Raw genomic sequence first — 26,595 nt, forward strand, 5'->3', positions numbered from 1 at the left:
CCCTCTCAACGGCCTCCTCGTTCGGTCTCCCACTTCCTAGTTCTCACCGACGGTGATTCACTTCCTTTATGTCCGGCTCGCCGGGCGGTTCCGGGCCACGCGGCAGTGGCAGAAGAGGCGGAGGCGGCGGTAGAGGTCCGCCCTGGGTACCTTCGCCCGATTCCTCTCCCCAGAGCCCTGAGCAGGCCGCCTCCTCCTCCTCTGCCGCCGCCGGCTACCACCCAAACGATCACGTTCGAAACGCTGGCTTCTTTCCATCGCGCATTCTCCAGCGCGAAGGGCAGAGATCTCGCGCCCCGTCGATTAGCGTAGAGAGGGCGGAGGCAGCGGTGGCCAAGGCGCGGAGTGATCTCCTCGCCGCCGGGCAGAGCGTCTCGGCATGGAAGCTGTCGCAGGCGGCGGCGCTGGCCCTCCAGGTCGACTCCTGGGGTTCTCTAGGGTTAAGCTACCATGACGTGCCCACTCTGCGTCAGATTCAGTTAGTGGAAGGAAAGGTTTGTCCTCCGTTGCTCTATTCCATCGAGCACCTCTCTCTCTCTCATTTCCCCTCTATTGTTGTTTTTCTTGGATTTCAAAATAGTAACAATTTTGGTGTTCTAAAAAAGTGTACATTTTAAAATCTAGTTAAAATGTTATGTTTCTATGGGAACTACGTTATCATGTGCTATGAATCATCACAGATTCGTTTAACATATTGTCTGTCTAGGGTCTCGACAAGGCAACACAGCGATCTGAATCGCGCTCTTTTAGTTTCTTAAGCTTTGGCTTATACTTTCTGGTTCTTTCAATGTTACTACTGGCACCGACGCTGACCTTGGTACCACGTTGAATGCGTAGCATAGATGGGAAGGCAATGGAGAAATTGTAATATGTGCAAAAGGATCAAGTATGCATGCATGGAAATTGTTTCTCACTATGGGTGACATTAATCTGAGGCTAATGGTATCTAGACTTGACTCATATAGAATGAGGGATGGGATCTACAGACGCAAGTCCATGGTGTTGTCTTGTTCTTGACATGGTGCAAGGACTTTTTAACAAGATGTACATTGATGGTAGGAACTGATGGCTGATGCCTAAAGAAAGTAAGCATAACTTAGATACCCATCGGGAGACCAATGATGATGTATTTTGAAAACTGAGTTGAAATTACAAGGGTTACCGCTGACAGGTACTGCATTTAAGAGGTTTCAGCTCAAAATCTAACTAATGTAGTCTTCCCTTTTCTGTTAACCAGGTAAATGCATTTATACGCTGCTTTGTGAGCGTGAGAAGGATGACATCGGTGCATGATTTGGATGTGGAGATATGCAGGAATGAGGGTGTTGAGCAGTTTGAAGAGCTTGGTCTGGGAACTTTGCTCCGTCAACCGCTGGTGCAGCAATATTTTTCAGTCCCTTCGGATGCAACGGAAGTGTGCAAGATAACAATAGAGGATCTGATTTCTCGCCTCTCTGTTTTCCTTTATAGAGCTAAGAATAAGGAGATCAAAGTTGAGGAGTTTCTGGATTTTCTTGTCCAGAAGTATTCAGTTGTAACCAGGGAAAATCTTGGTGTGCGGATTCAGGGCTTAGGGTGTGAAAATTGAGAAATACCCTATTTTTTCTTAAGACTATGCATATCACTTGTCAATTTGTTATAACTTTTCACTATATATGGCACATTCTTGGATCTTGGTAATATCATTTTGTTTCTTTGTTGCTCATTTTTCACAATATAATTTTAGATCAATATTTTGTACAGGTTATATATCAAATTTATAAAGGGAGCCAGAAGGACAGAAAATGCTGCTTTTAAGTGTCTCAGGGAAAATGGATTGCAGAAAGAAGAGATGGAAAGTTCAATAGATACTATTTTACATCATATGAAGTCATTACCATCACCAAGTATGGACTGCAGTGATTCATATAAAAAAAAGGTACTTTGGATGACAATGATAATGATATCTGTAGCCATGGTTATAATTTATTGCAAAGTAAAAAGGGCAAGAAGTGAAATGCATGTAATTGTCATAATCTGCCAGAAATTTATCAGATGAATTCGCTTGGAGTGAAATCGGCCATGTTCAATAATATGCAGGGTAGAAAAAAATCTTCTGGAAATGAAGAGAAACGTGAAAATCAAAGTGAGAAAGGATATGAAATGATTCAAATAGATCCCTCAAAGCTACAGAAACTTGAAATCCCAAATGGAGACATCAGAAGGTTTGTTGCAACTTGGAAGGAAGCTTGTCAGAAGCACTCTGCTTCTGAGGTATGTACCTGTTTAAGACGTATGTTGCTGGGTGCCACTTAATCTTATGCTCTCTGTGAATAATCATAAACAAATAAACCTCGTTTGACCTGCATTGGTTGCTGTCCTTTTTAGCATCATTATTACGAAAGGATTTTATAATTATCCAAGTTCATGACTGAAAAAGCTATGATATATATATGCAGTTCACAGAATGACTGTTAAGTGCCTATGTGAAGCTGAATGAGTAATTTTATGGCTTTTAAAAACATTAATATTTTCTTAAGATAGGTATATTGAGGTCAAAAATCACAGATAAATGCACTTTCATCCTTGTATGTAGCTGATATGTATTTATATCACAGCAAACATATTATATGCAACTTTCTTTTTTTGTTTCCTCTGCATATGCTATTGTAAATACCCTTTTTGCTTTTGAATATATTAGCTTCAAAATGCATATAAACATTAAGTGAGTGTAGGTTCTCGCTTTGATGCTGCACATCTATGGGCCATCAGAAAAGCAGAAAAGGAAGAAGCTAAGGATTTTTTCATCTTATCCTGGTGTTGGCTTATTAAATGTTGCTGTAAGTGTACCTTTCTCCTTTGGCTAATTAATGATCGTTTGTGCATTATGTGATCATATTGTCACATTTAGATTTTAGGAGATTTGTATGTAACTCTTTTAAAGTAACCATTAATTACAGTTTACTTAAATTCATCATTTTTCATGTCTTTTTCAGATTTAAATAGGCTTTTCCTCTTGCATCTGATTATGAATTTTCCTTTTCACATCCTCTACATGGAAGCTGAGGATATGCTTGAGGCTTGTCAGTGTTAATATATGAGAATAATTTTGTTTTCTGCAAACTTTAGCTTACCTGCAACCTAGATATCTTCTAATTGCAGCATGATGCCAATTTTCTTTAAGTTCCATCAAGCTAGATTTCTTTATCTTAAAGAGTTCATTTTGATGCTGTTTAGTTCTTCCCATGGTTATATTTGAGGTGACACCAAAGAAAATTTCTGCAGCACATTTTTCCCATAATGATTGACTTTACAAAAGGGTCAGACTTTGCTGCACTACCATCATCATCTACTTATTGTAAAAGAATTGCATGAAAATGTTCGGACCAAAAAGAACACCCAAAGTGCTTCCAGTGAACAATTCACCTCAGAATCTGATTAGTACCTTAAGTGTTATTTATTTTGCTGTTTTAGTCATTTTTGAAGTTCTAGCTGTATTAAATAAATCATGTGCATTTTCCTTTGCTGGTGAACTGATTATCATGGTTCAAGCTTATATTGTTCCATTTATGCAGTTGAAGTGTATAGGATGCCGTAGATTTTTATTTTATCCCTTGTATTCGAAGATCTGACGCAGCCTAGGGTTGTAATATATACCGAACTGATACGGTACGTCCCATACCTCTCAGTTCGGTATGGTACGGCGTACCAGGGATGTCATTGTCCTCTTTTCTCAGTCCAATCTCAATAAAGTCCTTTTTTTTATAAAAGCATATGTAGAATCAACTTTTTGTAAATAGGATATAGTAGATCCTACCATCTAATTAATGACTAAGCTTCTTGATCCTTCAAGTTAAATGATGATTATAAGCTCGGTTTATGCTAATATTATAATCCTAAATAAGGATAATGGAGACATGGATCACTGAAGGAGTATGCGTTGCTATAATAAAAAAAAAACAAGATTATATTTGTCATTTAACATAAACATATTAAAGGATGTCAGGGACTTTTTTGTCGCATTTGCAAGATACCAATATCTTGGTTTTCTTTTTATTAAAAAATGGTTCTGTTTGTATTAGGCTAAGAATGATGGAATAATCTGTCAAAATCCCAAATCTGTAACTTGCCAAGTATGTTGCCATTACTTTGTCTCGCATAAGATAAATAAAAGGAGGTGAATTGTTGAATATGTCTGGTAAATTTATTTGCTTTTGATTTTCTCCTTTTTAATTCCTTACACTAAAAATAACATAACCTGCAATTTTGTAATTGCATAGTATATAGTTTGGGAGTTCTCAGGGATATTCTTTTGTATGTATCACAGAAGTTCAATTGTGTTGTGTTACTTATTTTTTTGCTACGACGTTGTGTTACTTATTCACTCCTTTGCTCTTTTCTCAACCGAAGCATTGCTATCGATGATCAATATTGAGTGATAATTCTCTTACTTTGTTTTGGATGACGTATGGTCAATTTATACTTTCTATTAGTGATTAAACAATTTGTCAAATTAAACAACATCATCTGCACCATCCACTTATAAAGGATGAAGGACTCTACTTTGTCTTTTTTTTTTCTTGATTTACTATGATCCTCTAGTGTTACATGTTTTGAAGAATACATTTTATTTCTCAGATGTAATAATTAGCTGTATCGTGTCTATGATGCAGGTGCAATCTATTAAATTTGGATTGTTAGATAGCATTGCTGAAGACACTGTTGTTAATGAATCTATTACCCCAACTTTGCCTCTTACTGAATGTTTTGAAGAATACATTTTTTTCCGCAGATGTAACGATTAGCTGTTTCGTGTCTATGAAACAGGTTCAATCTATTAAATATGGATTACTGGATCGTGTTGCAGAAGACAATGTTGTCAATGATACCCCAACTCTGCCTCTTGCTGATATGTCGGACAATGACCCTTTGACTGAAAGTGAGGCAACATTACTTGATGAAGCAAGCACAGACGAAATTGAAAACAGGGAGTCTATGCTTGTAAATGAGGATAAAATAGGTAGATGCTGTTTCTTTTTATGATTGGGCTCTTCTTGAGGATAAATTTGAATGTCCGAGTAACTGAGGATGTCGTATGTTTTCACATTCTATGCTTTCTCCCTGTTTTCTTCTATCCATGGCAATTTTCTTTGGTTCTTCATTAGGAAGGACAGGAATTATCATTTGTTAAATTAAACCTCTTGCACACATTTCTCCTCCTGAATTTATCAGCATTTCATTTTTCTTCATCTAGGACATATTACTATACATTCTTTGTGATAAGTGCAATTTGCAGGAGTCACCGTTGATGATATCATTAAACAGATTGCTGCCTATTTTGGGCTTGGTCATCTTGTTCCTAGACAGGAAGTCCTGCCGCTGGAAAAACGAAACATGTTTCGTGACTGTGAGATATGGTTAAAAACAAAATTTTCCATCAAGGAATTCAAAGATCTTGGTTATGGGAATTTCTTGGAGTTTCTAGATAAGCATGCTTCTCTGCTTCCTAGTGAAGTGCTTTGTTTCTTAACTGAAAAGTGCTGTGGCAATTCTTCTTTGGAGGTATCCATGCTTCAACAACAGTTGCTGGTTTTATTATCTCAAGCTGCAAGGAACTTGGGAAGCAATGGTGTTCTAAACAAGCAGCTTGTTTCTATGCTTCTCAAGAAACAATTTCCATCCATCAGCTTTCAGATATTGGGAGGGGAAGTTGAAAATGTTTATCCAGATCTTTCAAAAAACGAAAACAATTCTAGCATTTCCTGCTCTGTTTATTTTTCTGGAACGTTGTTGGGGAACTGCTGCAATGGAAACTCATCGCTAAACATTGAGAATATCTCCACAAATTCATTTGAGATGATTTCGAACATGAATCATTCAACAGGTTCCTTTTCTGCGAAAGATGCAATCAAATGCTTACTCAAAGCACCACTGCTTTCAGATCTACAGTCATGGTCACACTGGGATCTTATATTTGCCCCTTCGCTTGGACCTCTTCTGGACTGGTTATTGAATGAAGGTTGTATTGGAAAATTATCATGTATAGTGACATGTGATGGTCGAATACTTCGGATTGATAATTCAGCAACTTTTGATGAATTTTTGGAGGGTTTTATTCAAGGGTCATCATTCAAAGTGGCGGTAAAGTTGTTGACACTGTTTGCAGCATATGGAGGTGCAAAAAATGTTCCAGTAAGCCTTCTAAAATGCTATGCCAAGCGTGCGATAGATGTCATAATTAAAAACACTATGGAGTGTATAGAAACAAAAACTAATGGAGAGATTTCCATGCACAAAAACTCTTTGCAAGAGCAGAGTATGGTTGATTCAGCTGATAGGGGCACACTTTTGGTTGATTCTCTCTGGAGAATGAATGAAGCATATGCTGCTGGATCAAAGTTTATCCTGGACTGCCTTGGTCATCTCCCTGCAGAATTTCGCAGTTCTGCTGCAGAGATACTGGTCCCAGGATTGCAAATTGTCACTCACAATGCGGCTGCAATCATTTTAAGTCAATGCAAGCGAACTGATGAACGTGTTATGCTTCATGACATCGGTTTGTCCCTCGGGATAGTGGAATGGATTGAAGATTACCATGAATTTAGTTCAGCTATAGCTGCTGACTTGTTTGCATCTCCAGGGAATGTAAACAGTGCTTCTGAAACTTTGTGTATAGAACGGGGCAGAGAGCAAGAACTCTCACCAAAAAAATCAGATTCATTTTCTATTAGTGATAAACCACCGGTCAACTTTAAGGCAGATACTGAATTGTTGGATGGACATGAACAAGCATTTGAAGAAGACAGCACAATGATAGTTTGTACTGGAGAGCCCAGTAAAACGGTTTATGACAGTCTCCATTCAGTTGGCTCCAATATTAAAGAAGTCCAGGATGCAAATTTTCTTATTGAAACCATACGACGTGAGGAATTTGGTTTAGACCCAGATCTCCAACTTGCTGAGAATAGCTTGCTAAAGAAGCAGCATGCTCGTCTAGGTAGAGCACTCCATTGTCTTTCGCAAGAGTTGTACTCACAAGACTCGCATTTTCTACTTGAGCTGGTAAGTGGCTCTCTTATAAGTTTTCATAAATCAATGAAGAATAAGCATCATTTTACCATTTTGGCTATCACACAAAGTATTGATATGTTTCAAATATGATGCTTGATTTCATTGATGAGATCCATACTTATTTGATGTTTTAATAATTTTTTGACATTATGATGCGGACGATATGAAAATCAAGCATTTATAGATATAAGAAGTATAATAAGCCCTTCTGATGCCTCTGGATGCTGAAGAATATATATGCGAAAGCCGTTAACTTACCACTAAACAACTAAGGCTTAAGCTGATAGGGAAGGTCAACACTTGGTTACTGGAAGTGGGTTAGGTGTGACTATGAAGAAGTGGGTCTTTTAAGAAAATACTTAGAAAGCAGGTTCTGCTTGGGGAGATTTGGATGTGGATGTGCCACCCTAAACAGAACATTCCTGCTATTAAGAGTCAATGATATAATATATATATATATATATATATATATATATATTATGTATATATATTATATATATTATGTATATATATTATATATATTATGTATATATATTATATATATATATATATATATAAAGCCTTAACACCTTCATCAGATGCTGCCCAAGCCATGCATGTTAAAGCATAAACGAGTCAAGAACGGCTCAAGATCACGAGTCGAGAAAAAAAGACTCAAAATAATTATCACTCCCCCAACCCAAAATCACGAGTGAGAGACATGTCATTCACTGCATATTCATAGGATATTACCCTACAAGCATGCAGGCGTCCAACCTGCGATTAGATTATTATAAATCTAATAGCATAGTAAATTCAGCACAACAGTGGAATAAAACTAGAGCAACTAAATTTGCAAATTTAAAAATAAACATGCCCAAACTAAATTTTCAAATTTAATAATTAACAACATGCTCTCAATATGCCATGCTAATTTTCACAAATCTTGTCCTGTTAGGATCTCTTAGGTGTGAGGACTCCAAAGGCACGAATACACATCGTTGGGACATGGAAGGTTGCTGAGGAAATCGGCATTGACAAAGCCTATGACCTAGGTTTTTCTGCATCCACCCATGATGCAGCCACTAAACCAAACAAGTTAAAAATTTGAGAGCTAGGGTTACCTCAATGATGATATCCTATTGAAGATGGGTCTCGCAACTTGCCTTCCTCTCCCAAGTTCATGGCTCCTCTACCTGCCACAAACAAAATCCTTAAGGTTAGGTCTAGGGAAAACATGAGAGAGTGTGGATAAGAGAGAGGGAGTAGAGAGCTTATGAGAGAGAAGAGAGGAAGGAGTGCACGAGATAGATATAAAAAGAAAGAGAGAGATAAGAAAAGCATCCATCGGGTTCTCACGTGAGAGAAGAGTGACAGGGGGGCACTGGGGGCTGGTTTTCTCACGGAAAGAAAGAGAGAGCGATAGGAGGGGGGCATGTGATTTTAAAGGGCAGCAGCCCTCATCTAAATCGAGTAGAACTCGGTTGGGCTCCCGCCTCAAAGACAATAGGACTCGGTTTACCTATTTCAATGAACCAGTTCTCTAGTTAGTTAATTTATTTTTTTAATGCTAGATATTGCAATAATAACAGGTAAATAAAATAAAAATTGGTGTGATTAGGAATTTGGAATCCGTAACTTGGCTTTTGCTACCACGTTAATTTACCACTAGACCCCAAAAAGTTTAAATTGTTAGGGACAGGCAATAATGTATATGATTATTATCTTGGCTGAATCATGTTAAAGATTGCTTCTAATGGCTTGCTAGTTTTGTCTTATTTTATAGAACATCTATTGGTTAGTCAATATCTCACTATTGATATGATTCTATATTGTTATCCGTGATGCTTTTGTTGGACTAGTTTGCTTGAAAACTAATTGAAACTTATGAACTAAACTTTCGATGGTTTTGTGGAACTACATGATCTATAATGTAGGTGAACAATGGTAAGATTGCTCCATTACGACTTGAGTGTCACTGGTTTGAAACACGAAAATGGCCTCTTTGCACGCGGGGTAAGACTATGGGGGGAGCCACATGCACTGGGACACCCTTTATAATGCGGGTGAAGGTCCAAATACATGCAATTGGAATGGACAATGCCCCCATGTGAAGTATTGAAGACTATATCAGCCATCAATAGTCTATTTACTAGGTTGAACGCACATAGTATTTTGGGCCTTCATGAGGAAGTTTAAGATTTGCTTGATCCATGGTATATTTAGGAAGTGTCAGAGTGGTTGATTGAAAATGTTAAGTGGCAACTAGTTTTAACATGATATAACCACCCAAGAAACCAATATTTTGAACTGAATTGCACCATGGTTTTGAAAATATAGAGGAATATGGGCTTGGATCAGAAAGAAGTTAGTGTTGCATAATATTCTTTATGACAATGCCAACCATAACAAGATACTAAGCCTTCATGCAAGAGTGGAAGACAATGGTTCGCAAATTGCTTTTCCAAGAGGGGAGGAAATCTCCAAGAAAGACAAATATGTAGTGCAACTTGGGTTGGGCTTGATCTAAACCAGAACAGCCAAAGCTACCAAGTGGGTCAAGTTATGTTGAGGTTCTCTCAACCTGGCTTAGGGCCGTGCTCAAAAATCCTAACCCAGCGCCAAGTGACTCCAAGCGAACCCAAATCCAACCCCAGCCAAATGCAATGCCGACCCAAGCCAAACTAAATCGAATCTTGTGCAATTTGACCTAACCTGATTAATCAATAAACAAATCCATAGTATGTTACGTGTAAAATGCTTATATGTTTCAAGTATCTAGCCTCTTTGAACTATAAAATTGCGTATGTTCCATTGCTTATCATTCAATATTCTTCCATCAATTTTGGTGAATGGTCAAGATATCTAGATCTTTTCCTCTATCTTAAATTCCAAACCAACCCAACCCAACCCCAACGTTGACCTCAAGAAAAGTCCTAAATCTCTCCCTTATCTTAAAATCTTTATTCGACCTGACCAATAACCTGATATCAACTTGACCAGATCTGAACTTAGCTTAATATGGGATTGGATAATTCCCTACCGAGGCTAGGTTCAATTAAGTTAGAACCGAGAGCTATAGAGGGCTAATGCTAGCTGTTCACCTGGCCCAACCTGCCTGTGTTGCAGCGCTAAAACTAATTCATAGGATCACTAGCCCGATCAATGCTAGTGTAGGCTTTTGAAGTGTCAAGGCAACTGTAGAAGGGAAGAAGACTGACTAATTGTCCCTCTAAGGTATTGGAGAATGTGTAAGAATTAAGATGGCGATGTAGTGAATAGTGCAAGGAATAAAACCATAATTGGCTTATTACATTCATTGCATGTGCCATGTTGAACTGAGAGAGTTGTATATACAGTGCCACTTACAAGTTGACGTTATCATATTGGGTCCAAAAGAAGCTCTCCATAATCAGATGAATTTTCTGCTTAGGTTCCATTGGAGCGTGTATCAGTTAAGCACAGCGGATGAGATTTTAAGAGTAGTTTCTCTAAAATAACAAGTATGCCTGGGACAAGATGATGACCCTAAGTTCCAAGAATAACTACCAATGCATTCTAGTGTTAGAAATTTAATTTAGGTTTTACTTTCTATTCTTTTACTTTTTTCAGTCTTACAGATTTTTTTGGCAAGTCTTGGAAGGCTTACAAATTTGTGCATGAGTCTTATAAAATTTAAGCTTTTAGGGGCTTATTTGTGAGTTCTTAGATGTCTGCTTGTCCAACACTTGAGATTGATGGGCAGGAATGGTTTCTGCAAGTCAACTGGTCCAAAATTTAAGTTGCAAAGGCCACAACTAATCGTAGTTGGAAAAATGGGGGAAGAAAAATACACATGGCCTCTTTCAGGCAACAACAGAAGGAATTTCTTTAAGATGCATGAAGGGAGCAAACTTGGAAAAAAAATAGGAATGTCTGGGAAATGAGAGTAAGAAAGAGGAACTAGAGAGAGATGAGGGAGGCAAAAGACTATTAAAGCTTGTGCAACACACTCTGCAGAATTGATAATGCATTTTGATTGAAGCAGCTGCCTTTCAATATGTATGCTTGCATTTTTCAATTAGGTGGTGCTTAACAGTAGCTCAAGATTCTTTTTTCCCCCACTATATGTTGTCAAAGAAATTTGTGATTGACTGCAACGCCTGAACATTTAGGAATTTTCTTTTTTCATATTGATAGCAATAAAAATTGTGTTAAAGCTTTGGAGTGAGAGGAAGGGTTAAAGTAATGGCTTTTATTGGTCATACTTTATCATATCAATAAGGTACCTCCATGCCCCCCTGGTACTGTGTTATACTGGCGTATGCACCTTTGATTTTGCTGACACCAATCGGCATACCATCTGTCATTATGGTAATTTACCATATCAAAAGGTACTGGTACAATTACTGATACTGATACTTCAACCGTCTAGTGGGAGAATCCGGTTATATTGGAGGCATAAGAAAAAAAATACATATGATGTGAAACACATTCTTTACTAGTGGATTTTCATATCTTGATATTCAGGGATTTTAGTTTTCACTACTGAGAAGTTGAAGAAAACAAAAAGGTGGGCTCATGGTGGGCACGTGTATGATAGAATAACCGACCTCCCCCCAACCTCTCTTTTTCTCTTAGCTTTGAAGACTGGATCATTTTATTGTTATTCAGCATTTCTAGTCAGTCATAACTATCTACAAAGTACTCCTTCCTTATGACATACTTGGTGCATGACATGTTCTAGTAGTATTATGGATATCCAAGAATTTTATGCTTAACCTGTTTGCTTTTATGCTCCTTTTTCTCTCTCAAGGTTTATGTTTCATCTATTGTTGACTCATTTTTAAGCTGACTTTCCAACATGTCCAGGTTCAGAATGCTGATGATAACAGTTATCCAGATAATGTAGAACCTACACTGGTTTTCATTCTTAAGTCTACTGAAATCATTGTTCTGAACAATGAAAAAGGGTTTTCTTCACAGAATATTAGAGCACTGTGTGATGTTGGAAATTCAACAAAGAAGGGATCAAGTGCTGGATACATAGGGCAGAAAGGCATTGGCTTCAAATCAGTATTTCGGGTATGCCTAGATGAGGTTGATCTATGGGTGTTCAATAGACAAGTTAGATATTCAGTAAATACATATTTGTCTCCAGTATTTGATAGTGTGTTATGTTTAGTTCTTTTTTTTAATAGCCTTTGAATACATGCTTAGAAAAATATAGGAGGTTTCCCTTCTCTCACATAGTATGCTCGAATATTAAGTCCATAGAGGTGGCTAGGAAATAATGTGCTAATTTTTATTTTACAAACATTTCGGTTCGTCAAGTAAGTACTTGTATCAAAGCACTTCTTTATTAATGTAGATGCTTATTTTTCATGGCTCTCATATTTTTATAATTTTTATCTATTTACTTCGTCTGAATGTGTTTATCAGAACAGTGTGAAATTTCTTCTTCTCATTTTTCTCTTCTTCTAGTAAGATGTACATTAGGAGAGTAGACATGCAAGGATTTTAAATTCTCTCTTCATTTATTTTGTGAGTTTGAACTGAAGTGTAACTATTTTCAACTATGTTTTCAGTGAATTTGGGTCCTGTTATAAGGTTAGATAACTTTTTGCTACTTCTAGGTTCTATTTCGATCATTTTTCCTTTTCAAAGTTGATAGAGTTTTTGGTTTTTCCTGTCCTGCATCTTTAGATCCTTGGTCATAATGAATTCTGAGGTAAGAAAGAACTTTATTCGATGAAACCTATTGATAAATATCGTATGGTCCAGATGACATCATAATTAAGTGTGAAAAATATTGTTAGTATTTCAGCCAAGTGGCCTTTGAGTTGACATTTCTTTATGCATCCTTTGTTTTAACTCTCGCTAATCATTTTATGTTTGGTATAACTTTAAAACAATAAGATACATCATTTAGGTTATACTGAGAGCATAGAAACATCAAAAAATATCAAAAAAAATCAAATTATACTTCAAATTATTGAAAAGGTTCAAAAAAATTGATTGCCAATTAATCAAATTTGAAAAACTAAAAAAAAATGGGTGTGCTGCTTTGGAATCGGCACGCCCAAGCATATCGTGTGTCGGTACGGTACTGTACCAACCCTTGACAGCAAATATATCAAGATGCACTAGAAAAGGGTGACCAGGGCATATTTAAGCGCCTAATATTATCATTAAAAAATCAAAGTTCTTACTCACACAACAGAGACTGAAAGAGGCGCTAATATGAACTTTAACCTTCCAAAGGTTCATGAAACAAATGATACATATTGTTGAATACTAGCATTACCAAATATTACCCAAGTTACAAAACTTAAAACCAAGGTCCGCCGTACCGATACCGGTCGGCGTACCGGTGGCGGCCCGGATGGGTACATACCGGTCCCATACCGGTTCTCTAATGATAAGCTACCAGTACCGGATTCCACGCTGATCCAGTACCGGTCCCAAGCCGGACCGGTACGTACTGGCCGCAAGCCGGACCGGTACGACAGATCATGGTTTAAACCAATACGAATCGGTACCAGTACGGCGAACCTTGGCTACTAGTCTCTGAATGTGAGTGAATTGGCTCTTTTACACTCTTCATGAGGGCTGCAACTGTCTTTTCTTTTTCATTTTTGGTGCGCTGAGTAGCTGCCCCTTTGTTTGGCTATGCTGGGAGGATGGATGTCGTTCTCCTGACCAAGTCGATTGGGTAGCGTGGTGGCCTCATCTAAGCATCTCTCAATCATATCTCTGAGAGGATGTCTCGGGCAATGAGTCATGAGATGATCTACTCTCCAATAACCCCTATGGTTGATTAACTAGAAGGATGCATGGAATGTTGCGATCTGCCCATTGTCCTGCGTCGACCTAGCCTCGCTGACTATGAAACCGTCCGATTGTGGAAGCGATTCTTGCTCATCAAGCTTTGGCTCCTGCTATTGGTTTACAAGCCATCCGATCATAGGATTATCCTCATCGTCAACAAAAGCATTATCGATCGGATCTGTGTACTTTAGCTCCACTTACTTCTGAATGCACTTCAGTCTTAACCTCAGATTGTAGTGAACATATACAAGGTCGTTGAGACGCTTCTGTGTTAGACAGTTCCTATGCTTACTATGGATGAGGGCAAAGGTGGAACCAATTTCCCTCACAGCCACTCAAGGAGATTGTTTAGTAGCGGATACAGATAGCTATCCGCTTAAGATTTCTCATGGACAAACCGAATGAATTCAACATTTAGCTACAAAAATATTAAAAAAATTACATATAAGATAATATCATATTAGTAACCATCTAATGCCAGGTAATAATTATTATTGATAGTAAACTGTACCACTCCTGGTCTCAAGATCTCTCCTCCTGCATACCTTCTCATCAATGATAGGACCCATATATGGTTATAAATATATCTGGTGATGGTTTGGGTTGTTTCCATTGTCTGCTGTATCCTACAAATCTTTACAATGTCCATCAAGATGAGGTCGATACAATATGCAGTACATGGAGTCTAGAAAATGTGGCCGCCGCTCTAAGATCTCCTCGACGGTCTTATATTGTGGTCTGTTATCAGTGATGACGTCCAATATGCAGTACATGGAGTCTAGAAAATGTGGCCGCCGCTCTAAGATCTCCTCGACGGTCTTATATTGTGGTCTGTTATCAGTGATGACGTGCACGATATTCTCCTCTCCTATCTGATCAATCACTTCTTCTATCAATCTAAGGATGTACATAGCATCGTGCACATGATCAAAAACATCAACCGACTTATGGAAAAAAGTCTTCGTATCACAATATGTCAAAAAGTTGATAATACTTCGCCTGGTAGGACTGGTTTAACCATCACACATCATCGACAATCCATATATGGGTCACTTGCTCTTGTATGAGGCAATCTACTTCTCTAGCTCGTCATTATTGTGAAGAAGCTCACCGTAGATATTTTTCGATCATGGAGGATCTACACTAGGATCGGCGGCTTGTATGGAGGAAATGACAGACCTATAATATGTATTGTCTGTTGCATCCGTTGGAATGTGGCTGAAGTGGAACTAAGATCCAATAGCTCGCTACATATCTTTTTTCTTATTATTTTTCGCATTGTCAATCCTCCGCTGCTTCGAATCTTTGCTGAAAAAAGCATGTGAATCTAAATTATGGATGGTGCTCCTAGTGGAATCTCCATAGAGGACTTTTTTCTGCTACCAAAAGCCCAGCATAGATGCAATACAACCACCAACTTTACTGACAGCCTCCTTAACTAAGAAGGTCCTCCTGAACTCTGGATCTGTTCTGCTGCTCACAGAACCGGAGCCCGACTCGTATAATGAGGGGCCAAATCGAGCCCTATGCCTGGCCACCTCATCCTGCTGCCATTGGTTATCTAGGCTCACCTGAACGACAGCATGGATTTGTGCCTCATCGTCTGGAGCGGACGCCTCTTGTGACTTTCTAGAGTGATAGGAAGGTGGCTCTGCCGTTAGACGGTCCATCTCCGCCTTCTTCTTGGCAACCGTCTTATTCGCTGCTCTAAAATCAGCGAAGTGTTTCTTCATCAGCCGCCAAACATTCGACATATAGATATGTCGGGATAACGACCAGCTAAATGCTGCTTCAATTTGGTTACCTTCCTCCTTTGAACCGTGTTGCACTAGTTGTACTTCCAGTGGTGCCGACCCAAGACCATTTGCCTATGATCCCAACCAATGTCACGCTCTAGCTCCTTATTCCTTAATGGTTCCATTCCTGTAAGTTTATCAAGTACATTAATTTATCATTTTTTAAAAATAACGAAATTTCATTATGATTAAAATAATATATCTATTCATCTAATACATTGTACTAATTTTTTTATTTTTTTTATTTTTTAATATTTTTTTAATAATATTTAAATTTAAAAAATATGTTTAAATACCATAAATTCAGAAAAATATATTTTTTACTTCAGAAAATATTTCTAAATTATGTATTATGTGCTACTATTTTTCATATATTTTTAAATTATTTTTAAATTAAAAAATAATTTTTAAATATAGATATTTTAAAAAAATTAATTTGAGCTCCGATCTATGTAGAATCCTATCATGGATGGTACATATATTTGTTTTAGATCCATAGGCATGCATAAAAGGCTATTTATTTCTCATTTTTTTAAAATTTAGGTTTAGGCCATTATGCGCATGATCATATCAAAATTTGAATAAATAGATACCAAATTTAGCCGGAGAGTAGCTTGCATGTCTCTAAATATTTTTTATTTTTATTAAAAAATATATTTTTAATTTTTTAAAATTATATATAATTTAAAAATTAAAATTTTTTATGTGATTGTGTAGATCATCCATAGATCTATAACATATCATAAAATCAAGCCAAAATCAAAAATTTTGGTTTGATCTCTCTTTATTTTGCAAATTTTATGATATTTTTTGGCGTCCCAAAGAAAGAGGAAAAATGAGATAGGGGAGAGAAAATATACGTTATTTAGGGTTGGATCTTCCTCAATTATGCTGAATCAGTATTTTTTTTTTTCCGTTGAGGAAGGAGAGGGGGGTTATTCGGATAGGTTGGAAAGGCCTGAGAAACTTCTCGGGCCTTCCCAACTTAGCTTTGAAACAAAAGAAAGAGAGAGGGGAGGAAGGCCGGTTCAGAACCAGTCTAACTTGGTGCGAATCAGACTGTTCGCACTGGTTCCGCACGGAATTGGCCGGTTCGCGACCTATTCCGGCCCCTTCTGGTCGGTTCCTATCGGTTTGGGACCGGTTCCGACTGGTTCGGAGCTTGTTTTGAAAAATTCAGGTGAATCGACCTGGTCCCTCACTGGGTTGGCTCGGTACGGCAAACATTGTTTGCTGCAATTAAATACTTATATCAAATCAAGGTTCAACATATTGGTGCATACTGGTCCATACCAGGTGTACCATATCATACGAGTACCGAATAGATACTCGATGGAGGGCATACCAAGTATTGGTATGCCAAACCAACCCTTGTGGTTACTGTTCCAACATGGTACCTATATGGAACTAAAATCGGTATTGCGAACCTTGCATAAAATTGTCATTTCTTATCCATTGTGGTTTATCCTAGCAACCTTGTGAAATTTTGGGGGACTTATGAGCATTCTTATGGGTGATGGAGAATGTTGCTTCAGTAGAAATGGAAAGTTTGCCATGGTGAAAGTCAATTTTTTTGAGGACTTGTTGGCCTTTTCAATGCAGACATGTATTGAGAATTTCATCTTCAAATGATAACAAATAAGCAAATTATCTTAGCCAATTTAAGGTACAAAAATGTTGTATGTTTTAAGAACTACTGGTATATCGAGGGCGTGTTTGCAGTTGCTTCTGCTTTATAAGAAGGAGAATCCAGAAGGTATGTTTCGTAGCTTCTTTTAAAAGCACTTTTCCGACTTTTCTTCTTGTAGAAGCACTTTTTAGACAATGATACCAAACACTTTTTTGTTTCAATAAGTGCTTTTTTCCAAAATACTTTTTTAAGCAATACCAAACTGCCACATAAAATCCAGAAGCAATGGAAAAATATCTTCAATAAAGGCTCACTATATGTTTATCATATAGTATAGTTTCTCTTGATAGGATTTATGCTTAAATTTTATTGGTATGCTTGTACTTTAACATATGTACTGACATGCACAAGGTGTTTGTTAAAATTCTCGTAATTTAATTTTACCATGTGGTTGTAACAGTATTTCTCATTTGTATGCAGTAGCATCATGGCATCACTCTCTTTTCTAAGGCCATGAAGTTCCTCCTTATTTTCTGTAAAGTAGTTGTTAATATTTTTCTTATTTTCTGCAAAACTGAATTGACTGTTGTTCAGGTCGCAGATGCACCGGAGATACATTCAAATGGTTTTCATGTGAAATTTGATATAAGTGAGGGTCAAATTGGTTTTGTTTGCCCGACTATAATCCCTCCTTATGATATCAACCACATAGAGAGGCAACTACTATGTGATGATCAAAGTGATACCACCTCCTGGAATACTTGTATTGTGCTTCCCTTCAATTCAAAACTAAAACAAGGGACAGGTATGAATTCTGTCATTTCCATGTTTTCAGAACTTCATCCTTCACTGTTACTGTTTCTTCATCGCATTCAATGTATAAAGTTTAAGAACATGCTTGATAATAAGCTTGTTGTAATGAGAAGAGAGACTCTGGGAGATGGCATAGTCATGGTTTCCCATGGCAAAGAGAAAATGAGTTGGTTGGTGGTCAGCCGCAATTTGCAAGCACGAAACATTCGTCATAATGTAAAAACTACTAAGATTGCGATAGCCTTTACACTTCAGAAGTCAGATAATGGAGACTACAAGCCACATCTGGATCAACAACCTGTTTTTGCATTTCTTCCTCTGAGAAAATATGGGTTGAAATTTATTCTACAAGGTGACTTTGTTTTGCCTTCTTCTAGAGAAGAAGTTGATGGAGATAGTGCTTGGAACCAGTGGTTGCTTTCAGAGTTCCCTGACTTGTTCATTAAAGCAGAAAAGTCCTTCTGTGAGCTTCCTTGTTTTCAAGAGAGTCCAGGAAAAGCTGTTACAGTCTATATGAGTTTTGTTCCTCTTGTTGGTGAAGTTCATGGCTTTTTTTCTCATCTTCCACACATGATAGTAAATAAATTACGCATGTCAAATTGTTTGCTTTTGGATGGCCCCACTTTGGAATGGGTTCCCCCACACATGGTGCTTAGAGGTTGGGATGACCAGGTGCGCACTTTATTACCTGAGGGTTTGCTTCAGCAGCATCTTGGGCTTGGTTATTTGAATAAGGATATTATGTTGTCGGATTCATTAGCAAGAGCACTGGCTATTCAAGAATATAGCCCAGAACTTTTAATTCAAATCCTATCGTCTATATGTCATGAAAAGGATGACATTAGGTCTATGGGCCTTGATTGGCTCGCTTCATGGCTCAATGCTCTTTACACTACCTTATCTGTAAGTTCTTCTGGACATCAAAGCTTTGCAAGTGTTGGGAGAGAATCAAATCTTTTAAATAGACTTAGAGAAGTTCCATTTATTCCGCTTTCAGATGGTTCATTTGGTTCAATGTCTGAAGGGCCAATTTGGTTACCCTCTGATGATCTCACTTCAAGGTTTGGAGGTGAAAATATTCTTCAGCATTTTCCTGGTCTATCTGCCAACCTTCGTGTTGTAACTCCCTTCATCTTCTCCACAGTTGCTGCAAACGCTTGCAACACAGAGGGTACAGGACTGGATAACCTTATAAGTATACTGCGTAAAATTGGTCTCCAGCTGTTGACCGCACATGATATTATCAAACAGCATATTATGCCATCTATTTCTGATGGGATGGTCGGAAGACAAGACATGAATATAATGATTGAGTACCTATCTTTTGTAATGGTCCACTTTCAGTCAGTTTGCTCTGCTTGCCATATTGAAAAGGCAGACATAATATCCTACTTACAGACAAAACCTATCATACTGACCAACCATGGCTATAAATGCCCCAGTGAGGAACCGATCCACTTCAGCAAAGAGTTTGGCAATTCTGTTGATATAAAGAAATTGATTGATGATACAGACATCAAATGGAATGAAATAGATGCCATCTATTTGAAGCACCCAGGATTTCAGTCGTTATCATATAGGATGATGAAGTGGAGGGAGTTCTTCCAAGATTTAGGTGTTAATGATTTTGTGCAAGTAGTGCCTGTTCAGAAGAAAGCAGCAGATGTTTTTTCTGCCAATTTAAGGAGCATGTTACCATGTGGGAACCATGCTGCAATTGAATTATTTGTCAAGGACTGGGAATCAGTGGAGTTGGTCCAGTTATTATCAGCACTTTCCTCCAAAAAGCATCTGGAAAAGTGTAAATATCTTCTGGAAGTTTTAGACAAAATGTGGGATGATTGCTTTAGTGCAAAAGCAAAAGGCTACACTCTTTCTCAGTCAAAAGAAGATACTAAAACCTTCAAATCTTCATTCATGGGAAGCATTTTAAGCTTTAAATGTGTGGCATCAAGTATGGACAACGAAGTTCATTACGCTAATGATCTTTTCTATGATTGTGAAGCAGTACAATCTATCCTGGGAACTCTTGCTCCATATGCCATTCCAAAGGTTAGTTTATTCCATTGGAGTTATTCTGATTTATTTCTTTTGTGGGTTGGAGGGGTGGGGGGATTTTTTTGGGGGAGTTGTTGTTTGTTTCTTTTATCCTTTATTAAGAAGATTAAGGAAGTTCAAGTGATGGCAGGAGAGCTTTTCATCATACTGGTTATATTGACATTTTATTTGGCCTTGTTTCCCCTCTGAAGCAGTTGACTAGCTGGAGATTTTTGGAGGATATTGGATTTAAGATTCAAGTCACTCTTGATGATGCATTGAGAGTGATGCAGAACTGGAGAGAGTTAGAGACCGCTCATGTCAGGTTTGATGGTGATCATTTTTTTTCTTTGCATATCCTTCAGTTTGAGATTCCTGTGAAATTTTCTTTTCCACATCAGGTTATTGGCTATTGAGATCCATAAATATCCTTTCTTTTTTCTTTTCTATATTTCTTGATGTATCATTAGAGCTTGCAAAAATCGATAGGGCAATCTGTTTGCTCAATCTTTCTCGGCATTCATTTTTTTTTGTTATTTCTTAAATTTCCAGAGGTTCCTTTTCATTTATAAAATCAAGCACACATTAACTTATTGTTCATTACTTCATTTGTTAAATTTCCTTTGTATAAGGTCAGCAACAATCTGGGGCTTGTGTAAATACATAGATCTCTGAAGTAACTTGCTGTTTTTGCAGATCAATGGGAGTAAGTTACTGTCGCATATGAGTAAAAATTAAATTCTGTTGTATCTATATATGTTTCACCAATGGTGATGCTCTTTATGCAATAAAATTAAACTTTCAAGGTTGCCCCTGTGCAAAGCATCAAGTATTTTCTGGTTTTCGTCGGTGATGAAAGATGAATAAATGCTTCAATGAATATACTGACTTTAAGAAACTTGTTTATATTTTTGATCAATGAGAAATGAGAATGATGCTGTAGATCAGATAAATTCTTTCAAGGGCTATTTCTGTCACTGCTGATTAGGGCTGAATTAAAAGTAATCAGAACACATCAATACGTTGAGTACTTTAACTGATGTCATTGGTGATGATTTTATATTGGTTCTTCCATAACAATATGATCGTGTGCATCGACTTTTGTACATGTAGACAATATGGGCATTATAAATTACTCCTACTATTTAATACCATTAGTGACCTTGTACACACTGAAACTATCATGCTCAGGGTTTACTCATGTTGTTTTTTATTACTCTTGGCACTCTTAACATTTGTTGAAGTTTTATATTATGATGTGATCATATTATGCCATTAAAACTATGTCAGTAAGGCAGGTGTTTGTTTTCATTTCCAGCATTTCTTTAATGTCCAAATTCTACACGTTCATTCGGGATGAAATGGCTGAATCAAGTGAGAAAACAGCAGAGGTCAGATTGGGACTTTATATATTTATCCCATTTATTTGTGCAGCTAGATGTATGGATGTTGTACCAGGTACTTTCGTGTCCCCCGACGAAGTCTTTTGGCATGATCCAACTGGTTGCATGGACCTGTTGATGGAGAAGATACTTAAGCATGTCTCAAAAAGTGAAAATAGAAGTCTTCCCTGCATGCCGCTGTCCAGTCTCTATCCAAGCCTTCATGACTTTTTTGTGACTGATTGTGGTGTGCTCGAGACGACTCCTCCTAATCGGTATTTTCAGATATTGCTTCAGCTGTCGTGTATCACGTCCCCTTCAGAGGCTTCTCATGAAGTAGGTATCCTTTTATGAGGAAAATTTATGGTGCTAGTTATAATGACTGTAGTTTATTTGTTGTTATATTTCTTCTATTTCTATATAGGTGACAAACTCTGCATCTTCTTCTCTTACCTTCTTCAGGTTTTTCAAGTTTTTTTGAAGTGGGCTGATGATCTCGGACCTGAATCGATGAAGGCTGAAAAACTACTTGACTTGAAAGAAAGTCTTATTAAGCCCGAAAACACAGTGCTTCCAACCATCCAGGATAAATGGGTTTCCCTCCACCCACAGTTTGGGCTTATATGTTGGTCTGATGATAAGGAAATGATGGAACAATTTATGCATTTCAATGATGTTTCCCTTCTACAATTTGGTGAACTTAATGAAATCGAAAAGGAGGCTCTTACTGGAAAAGTTGCTGGGTTTCTGAGAGATATAGGTATTCCAGCTCTGTCAGAGGTATGTTTTCCTGTTTGGGGAATTCCAAGATTCTCAGAAGATTCAGTTTGGAATCCATAAAATTCTAATTGTTTTTCAACATGCTGGTCATGTTCAGGTTGTAACTCGCAAACCTATATATTATGGAATAGTAGATGCAACAGAAAAAGCTTCTTTGGTTAACTGGGTTTTCCCTTATGCACAACGTTATATGAGCAAGCTTCATCATGATATATACATTCACCTAAAGCAGTCTGGATTTGAGAAACTTAGCCAGCTACAAATTGTTGTAGTCGAGGAACTATTCTATAGAAATACTCTGAAGGGGCATGATAGTGGCAGCAAAAGACGATTGGAGTGCAGCTGTCTTTTGCAGGTTTATTGTTTTCACTCTCTCTCTATCTAATATTATATATATATACATATACATACATACATACATACATACACACACACACACACACACATATACGTATACATTACCCATAGATACAGTCATATATAATACATAAACACGTACGAAATACACACACATATACATACATACATATATACAAAGTGTTTGAACGCATGTATGTGTGTGTGTGTCCACTTGCATCCTAGATTTGGGTATGCATTTGTTTTATTTAAGCATTTAATGTGTTCCATAGCACATTTATTTCTTTAGAGATTATTGGTAAAATATTTTGCATGCATCAATTTTATTTTGGGCTTTGCATGATTTGATTAGAGGTCTCAATGACCATGAGTCATAATATTTATGGGATAGATGATGGTTTATTGTCCCCATAACCATAGGAATTATTTGCTAGTTATTGTGCATGAAGGGAGGGTTTTCATTCTCAGCCTGGGAGGTCCATGATAGCTAATAGCTAAATTATGGCCATGGCCTCTGTTTTGAGAATAATAGATCTAGACAAAATTAAACCCCAGTTGACCAGAAACCTATGTCTCTTCCTCCTTTGGTTATCCCTCTCTCACATAACTTAGGAGTTGTCATTGGACTCTAGCTAGAGGTTTCTGGCCTCACCCTTGCAAATCTAGGTTGCTGGCTCAGCCTGATAGGGATCATATCACTCGTCGAACATGAGAAGAAGAAGAGGAGAGGAAAAAGAGAGAAGGGAAGGAAAGGAGATGATAGATTTAGAAGGTCTTATATAGAATTTTGGAGGACTATGTTAAGCGTTGGTTGGTACTTTCTTCCAGTATTGAGAAGCTCCATCCCCCTTTTTTTTTTTTTTCCTTTTTTTTTCGCTTCTTATCAGTCTGATGAAGCGTGTCTTGTGGTCCTGGCTTTTTGTCGGACACTGGAAGTAGGGATTTGTTTGGAATTCTGTTTGTTGGACTCTGTCTATATATCTTGCTGACTCTTAGTCCGGTGCTTCCACCACATCTTCTAACACAAATTAAGCATCAAGATGGTGGAAGTCTTTCCAACCCATGGTATGCTGTTGAGCTAGTACGGGGCATACCGTACTGGTTTGGTACCGATATTTGGTATGGATAGCGTACCGACACTCGGTACACAAAAAAAATTCTGTACTATACCATACCGACATTGTGCGAGTGTGGCACCGGTACGGGGTCCCATACCGAGATGGCGAACCTTGCTTTCCACCTTTCTTATCCTGGCTTGGAGGGACTGGTCTGTCAATTGCCGATTCCGCATTAATGTAGACAACAAAAGAACTCTTCCATTTAAGAAGAGGATATGAGTGCCTTGCCTTCCCTGCAAAGTTGGATCTAGGTTTGTTAATTGTGGCTAAGAACAGTATCCTTTCAAAAGTGAGTTGTTTTAGTTCTGATTTGGAGCTGAGCTAAATACTATCACTTGCTATGTTAGCAGTGATTCATCCATTAACTATGAATGTTTATAAAGCATTTTTCTTTGTTGTGTGCTTTGTGAAGGAGTGAAAAAATGCTTGTAAGAATGATACTCCTTTCATTTCAGTCAAACTTTATGTAGTATTATTTCATACTATGATGCATGATGGTTCTCAGTTGAAATGTTATTCAGAACTATGTATATCCTTTATTGGTTTATAAATGTAAATCACTAATATTCGGACACCTGATGTTACAGGGAAATATCTTATATGCAACACATAATGCAGATTCATGCTCATTATTTTTGGAGCTTTCTCGATTTTTTTTTCACGGGGCTGTGGAGCCACGCATGGCAAATTTCCTTCACACCATCACATTAATGGCTGAGTTGGGTCGCACTGGGGAACAGTTGGAATCCTATATTGTCAACAGTCAAAAGGTGCCTGAGCTTCCTGATGGAGAGCCTATCTGGTCACTTTTAAGCCCATTAACACAATATGAGGATGAAGTTTCCTCTCAAACTGCTGTTCTACCTATCCCTGTTAAGCAAAGCTGTTCAAAATTCCCCAGGAAATTTACAAAATTGCTCAATTGGCCACCAACAAATTCGAAAAATGTGTTTTATGCATCAGATAGTCAAGTTAAGGAACAACCTGGGCATGCAACTATTACGAGCTTACAGAATGTTTCTGAAGAACTTCCTGGAAGCACCGTGCATACAGAAGAGTCTACTCTGTTGGAAAATGATAACAATTCTTCCACGGAAGTTGACTCAAAAATGACAGCCTTACTCTGTCAAGAATCTGAAAATGTGGAAGATGGAGGGCAGCTAGTTGCACCTTGTTCTATTGACAAAGGAATCACTAAAAGTTTGGATCTGGTTAATGCATCAACATTCACTGAGAGGAACAGGCTTTGTATGGAAACTCCAGACGAGAACCAATCTTATAAAGCAGGCAGGCTAGGAGAGCTTGTAGCTTTCAAATACTTCACGGAGAAACTTGGTCCAACAGCTGTAAAATGGGTCAATGAGGAAACAGAGACAGGTTTACCCTACGATTTGATTATTGAGGAAGAAGGTAACACAGAATTTATTGAGGTCAAGACGACGATGTCTGCCAGCAAAGATTGGTTCCCAATATCAACAACGGAGTGGCATTGTGCGGCTGAAAAAGGTGACTCATTCAGCATCGTACGGGTCTTCCTGTTGGGCCTAACAAATCCTGAGATTTTGATCTTGAAGAACCCATGGAAGCTCTGCCAACAACATGCGTTGCAGCTGGCTTTATTGATGCCGTGCAGCACTGAGAACTGAACTACCTAGATTGCTCCATAATATATGGTGAATTTTCCAGGTGAGCTTCGTACTAGCAGATCTGCCTAAATATACATTTTTTTTTTAAGTGTGTATTGCCGTGTTATTCTACTTAGATCTCCTTTCTTTACTATTGACTTCGCTTTAGGTTTTGCCTATTCGGTACTAATACTGTCTTACAGTGCTACATCAGAGTGGTCTTAAAATGACGTACTGTTGTTACGCTAACTCCTTTTGACCGATCAACGTATGAGGTCTTTTTTGCAGGGAATGTTGATCATACTGTGCACACATATAAAGGAAAGTGTACTGTTGCTGTTGATCGTAAGGTTGATTACATACCTGCATATTCGTAGTGTGAGGAATTTGGCAACACATATTTCATGCCGCAGATAGCCAAATTAATGTCTGCTATATCTATAAGAAACCGGCCCCTGTTTTTGGTCTAGTTGTGTAAGTAAATTGCTGTAAAGCAGACGATATGATCCTAATTTCACACAGAAAGGGATGGAATCCGCTCTGCATGTTTGCAATGAACCTCGAGTTGCTTAAAGTAGTTTGCTGTAAATTTATAGTCAGTTGCTTGTGCTTCATACTGTCAAGGCTCTCTGTCCAGCATTCCAACAAAAAACTCTTGTTTGTTTCCTATTTTTATGTCACAAGCTGCTGCAGTTGCTCTTTTGTTTGATGGGATGATGTTAGTTTTCTGGGACTGAAAGCTGATCTCCAGTTCTGCGTGTAAAGAACACATGCTGTACTGTTATCATAAACCCTAAAACCTACTGTGGACTGGTCTTTTATTTAAGCTATAGAAAGGAATTTTGAGGTTCTGTAGTTTTTCATTTCCTTGCCTTGAGATTCTAGTGTTTCTGATTGGACAATGCAACAGATACTATGAGCATTTATCATTGGCCAGTGAGATAACCGGGGAGGGAGGAGACCTTGCGCTAAGAAAGGGATGTATTATCAAGTTTGAGTAGGGTCTCAATTAGGTTGTGCCTGACCATATATTGGTCGGGTCAGATACAAATTAGGCCAAAAATATGTTAACTCGAATCCAATTTGATGCGAATCTGACTGCAGGCAACCCATTCTGCTCTACAATGGATCGAGTCAAGTTAATTTATTTTTTTTTAAGTTAGAACTAGTCTTGGTGGCTAGCTCGACAGAATTAGCTCGGTGGTGAGATTGTTCAAA

At 37.9% G+C, this 26,595-nt stretch overlaps 1 protein-coding gene and 1 long non-coding RNA gene across 3 annotated transcripts; one reads left to right on the plus strand and one right to left on the minus strand.

Annotated features, from left to right (window-relative positions):
• LOC103702586 (protein NO VEIN-like) lies at positions 1 to 26,238 on the plus strand. Of its 2 annotated transcripts, none has more exons than XM_039129044.1 (15): positions 1 to 494; positions 1,238 to 1,575; positions 1,744 to 1,918; positions 2,080 to 2,253; positions 2,715 to 2,819; positions 4,807 to 4,999; positions 5,276 to 7,041; positions 11,881 to 12,093; positions 17,860 to 20,130; positions 20,328 to 20,440; positions 21,434 to 21,833; positions 21,960 to 22,277; positions 22,375 to 22,632; positions 24,340 to 25,438; positions 25,666 to 26,238. In XM_039129044.1, exons 1-14 carry the CDS (start codon positions 69 to 71, stop codon positions 25,396 to 25,398), a joined length of 7,809 nt encoding a protein of 2,602 aa, XP_038984972.1. In that variant the 5' UTR covers positions 1 to 68; the 3' UTR covers positions 25,399 to 25,438; positions 25,666 to 26,238. The 2 variants fall into 2 exon arrangements, with proteins under 2 accessions (XP_038984972.1, XP_026658567.2); XM_026802766.2 differs by having other exon boundaries at positions 20,331 to 20,440.
• On the minus strand, positions 7,890 to 8,468 carry LOC113462439. The gene is made up of 2 exons (XR_003384776.1): positions 8,389 to 8,468; positions 7,890 to 8,225 (listed from the first exon to the last, which is right to left on the minus strand). It is a non-coding gene; the product is annotated as an uncharacterized LOC113462439 (long non-coding RNA).
• Positions 26,239 to 26,595: the final 357 nt, after the last annotated feature.

This window comes from Phoenix dactylifera, chromosome 8 (assembly GCF_009389715.1).
Source record: "Phoenix dactylifera cultivar Barhee BC4 chromosome 8, palm_55x_up_171113_PBpolish2nd_filt_p, whole genome shotgun sequence".
NCBI lineage: Eukaryota > Viridiplantae > Streptophyta > Magnoliopsida > Arecales > Arecaceae > Phoenix > Phoenix dactylifera.

Coding starts and splice junctions, on each gene's coding strand:
- LOC103702586 (XM_039129044.1), top strand. CDS start 69: ATGTCCGGCTCGCCGGGCGGTTCCGGGCCACGCGGCAGTGGCAGAAGA. Junction 2,254..2,714: donor AGAAGCACTCTGCTTCTGAG/GTATGTACCTGT, acceptor AAGTGAGTGTAG/GTTCTCGCTTTGATGCTGCA. Junction 5,000..5,275: donor TGTAAATGAGGATAAAATAG/GTAGATGCTGTT, acceptor TGCAATTTGCAG/GAGTCACCGTTGATGATATC.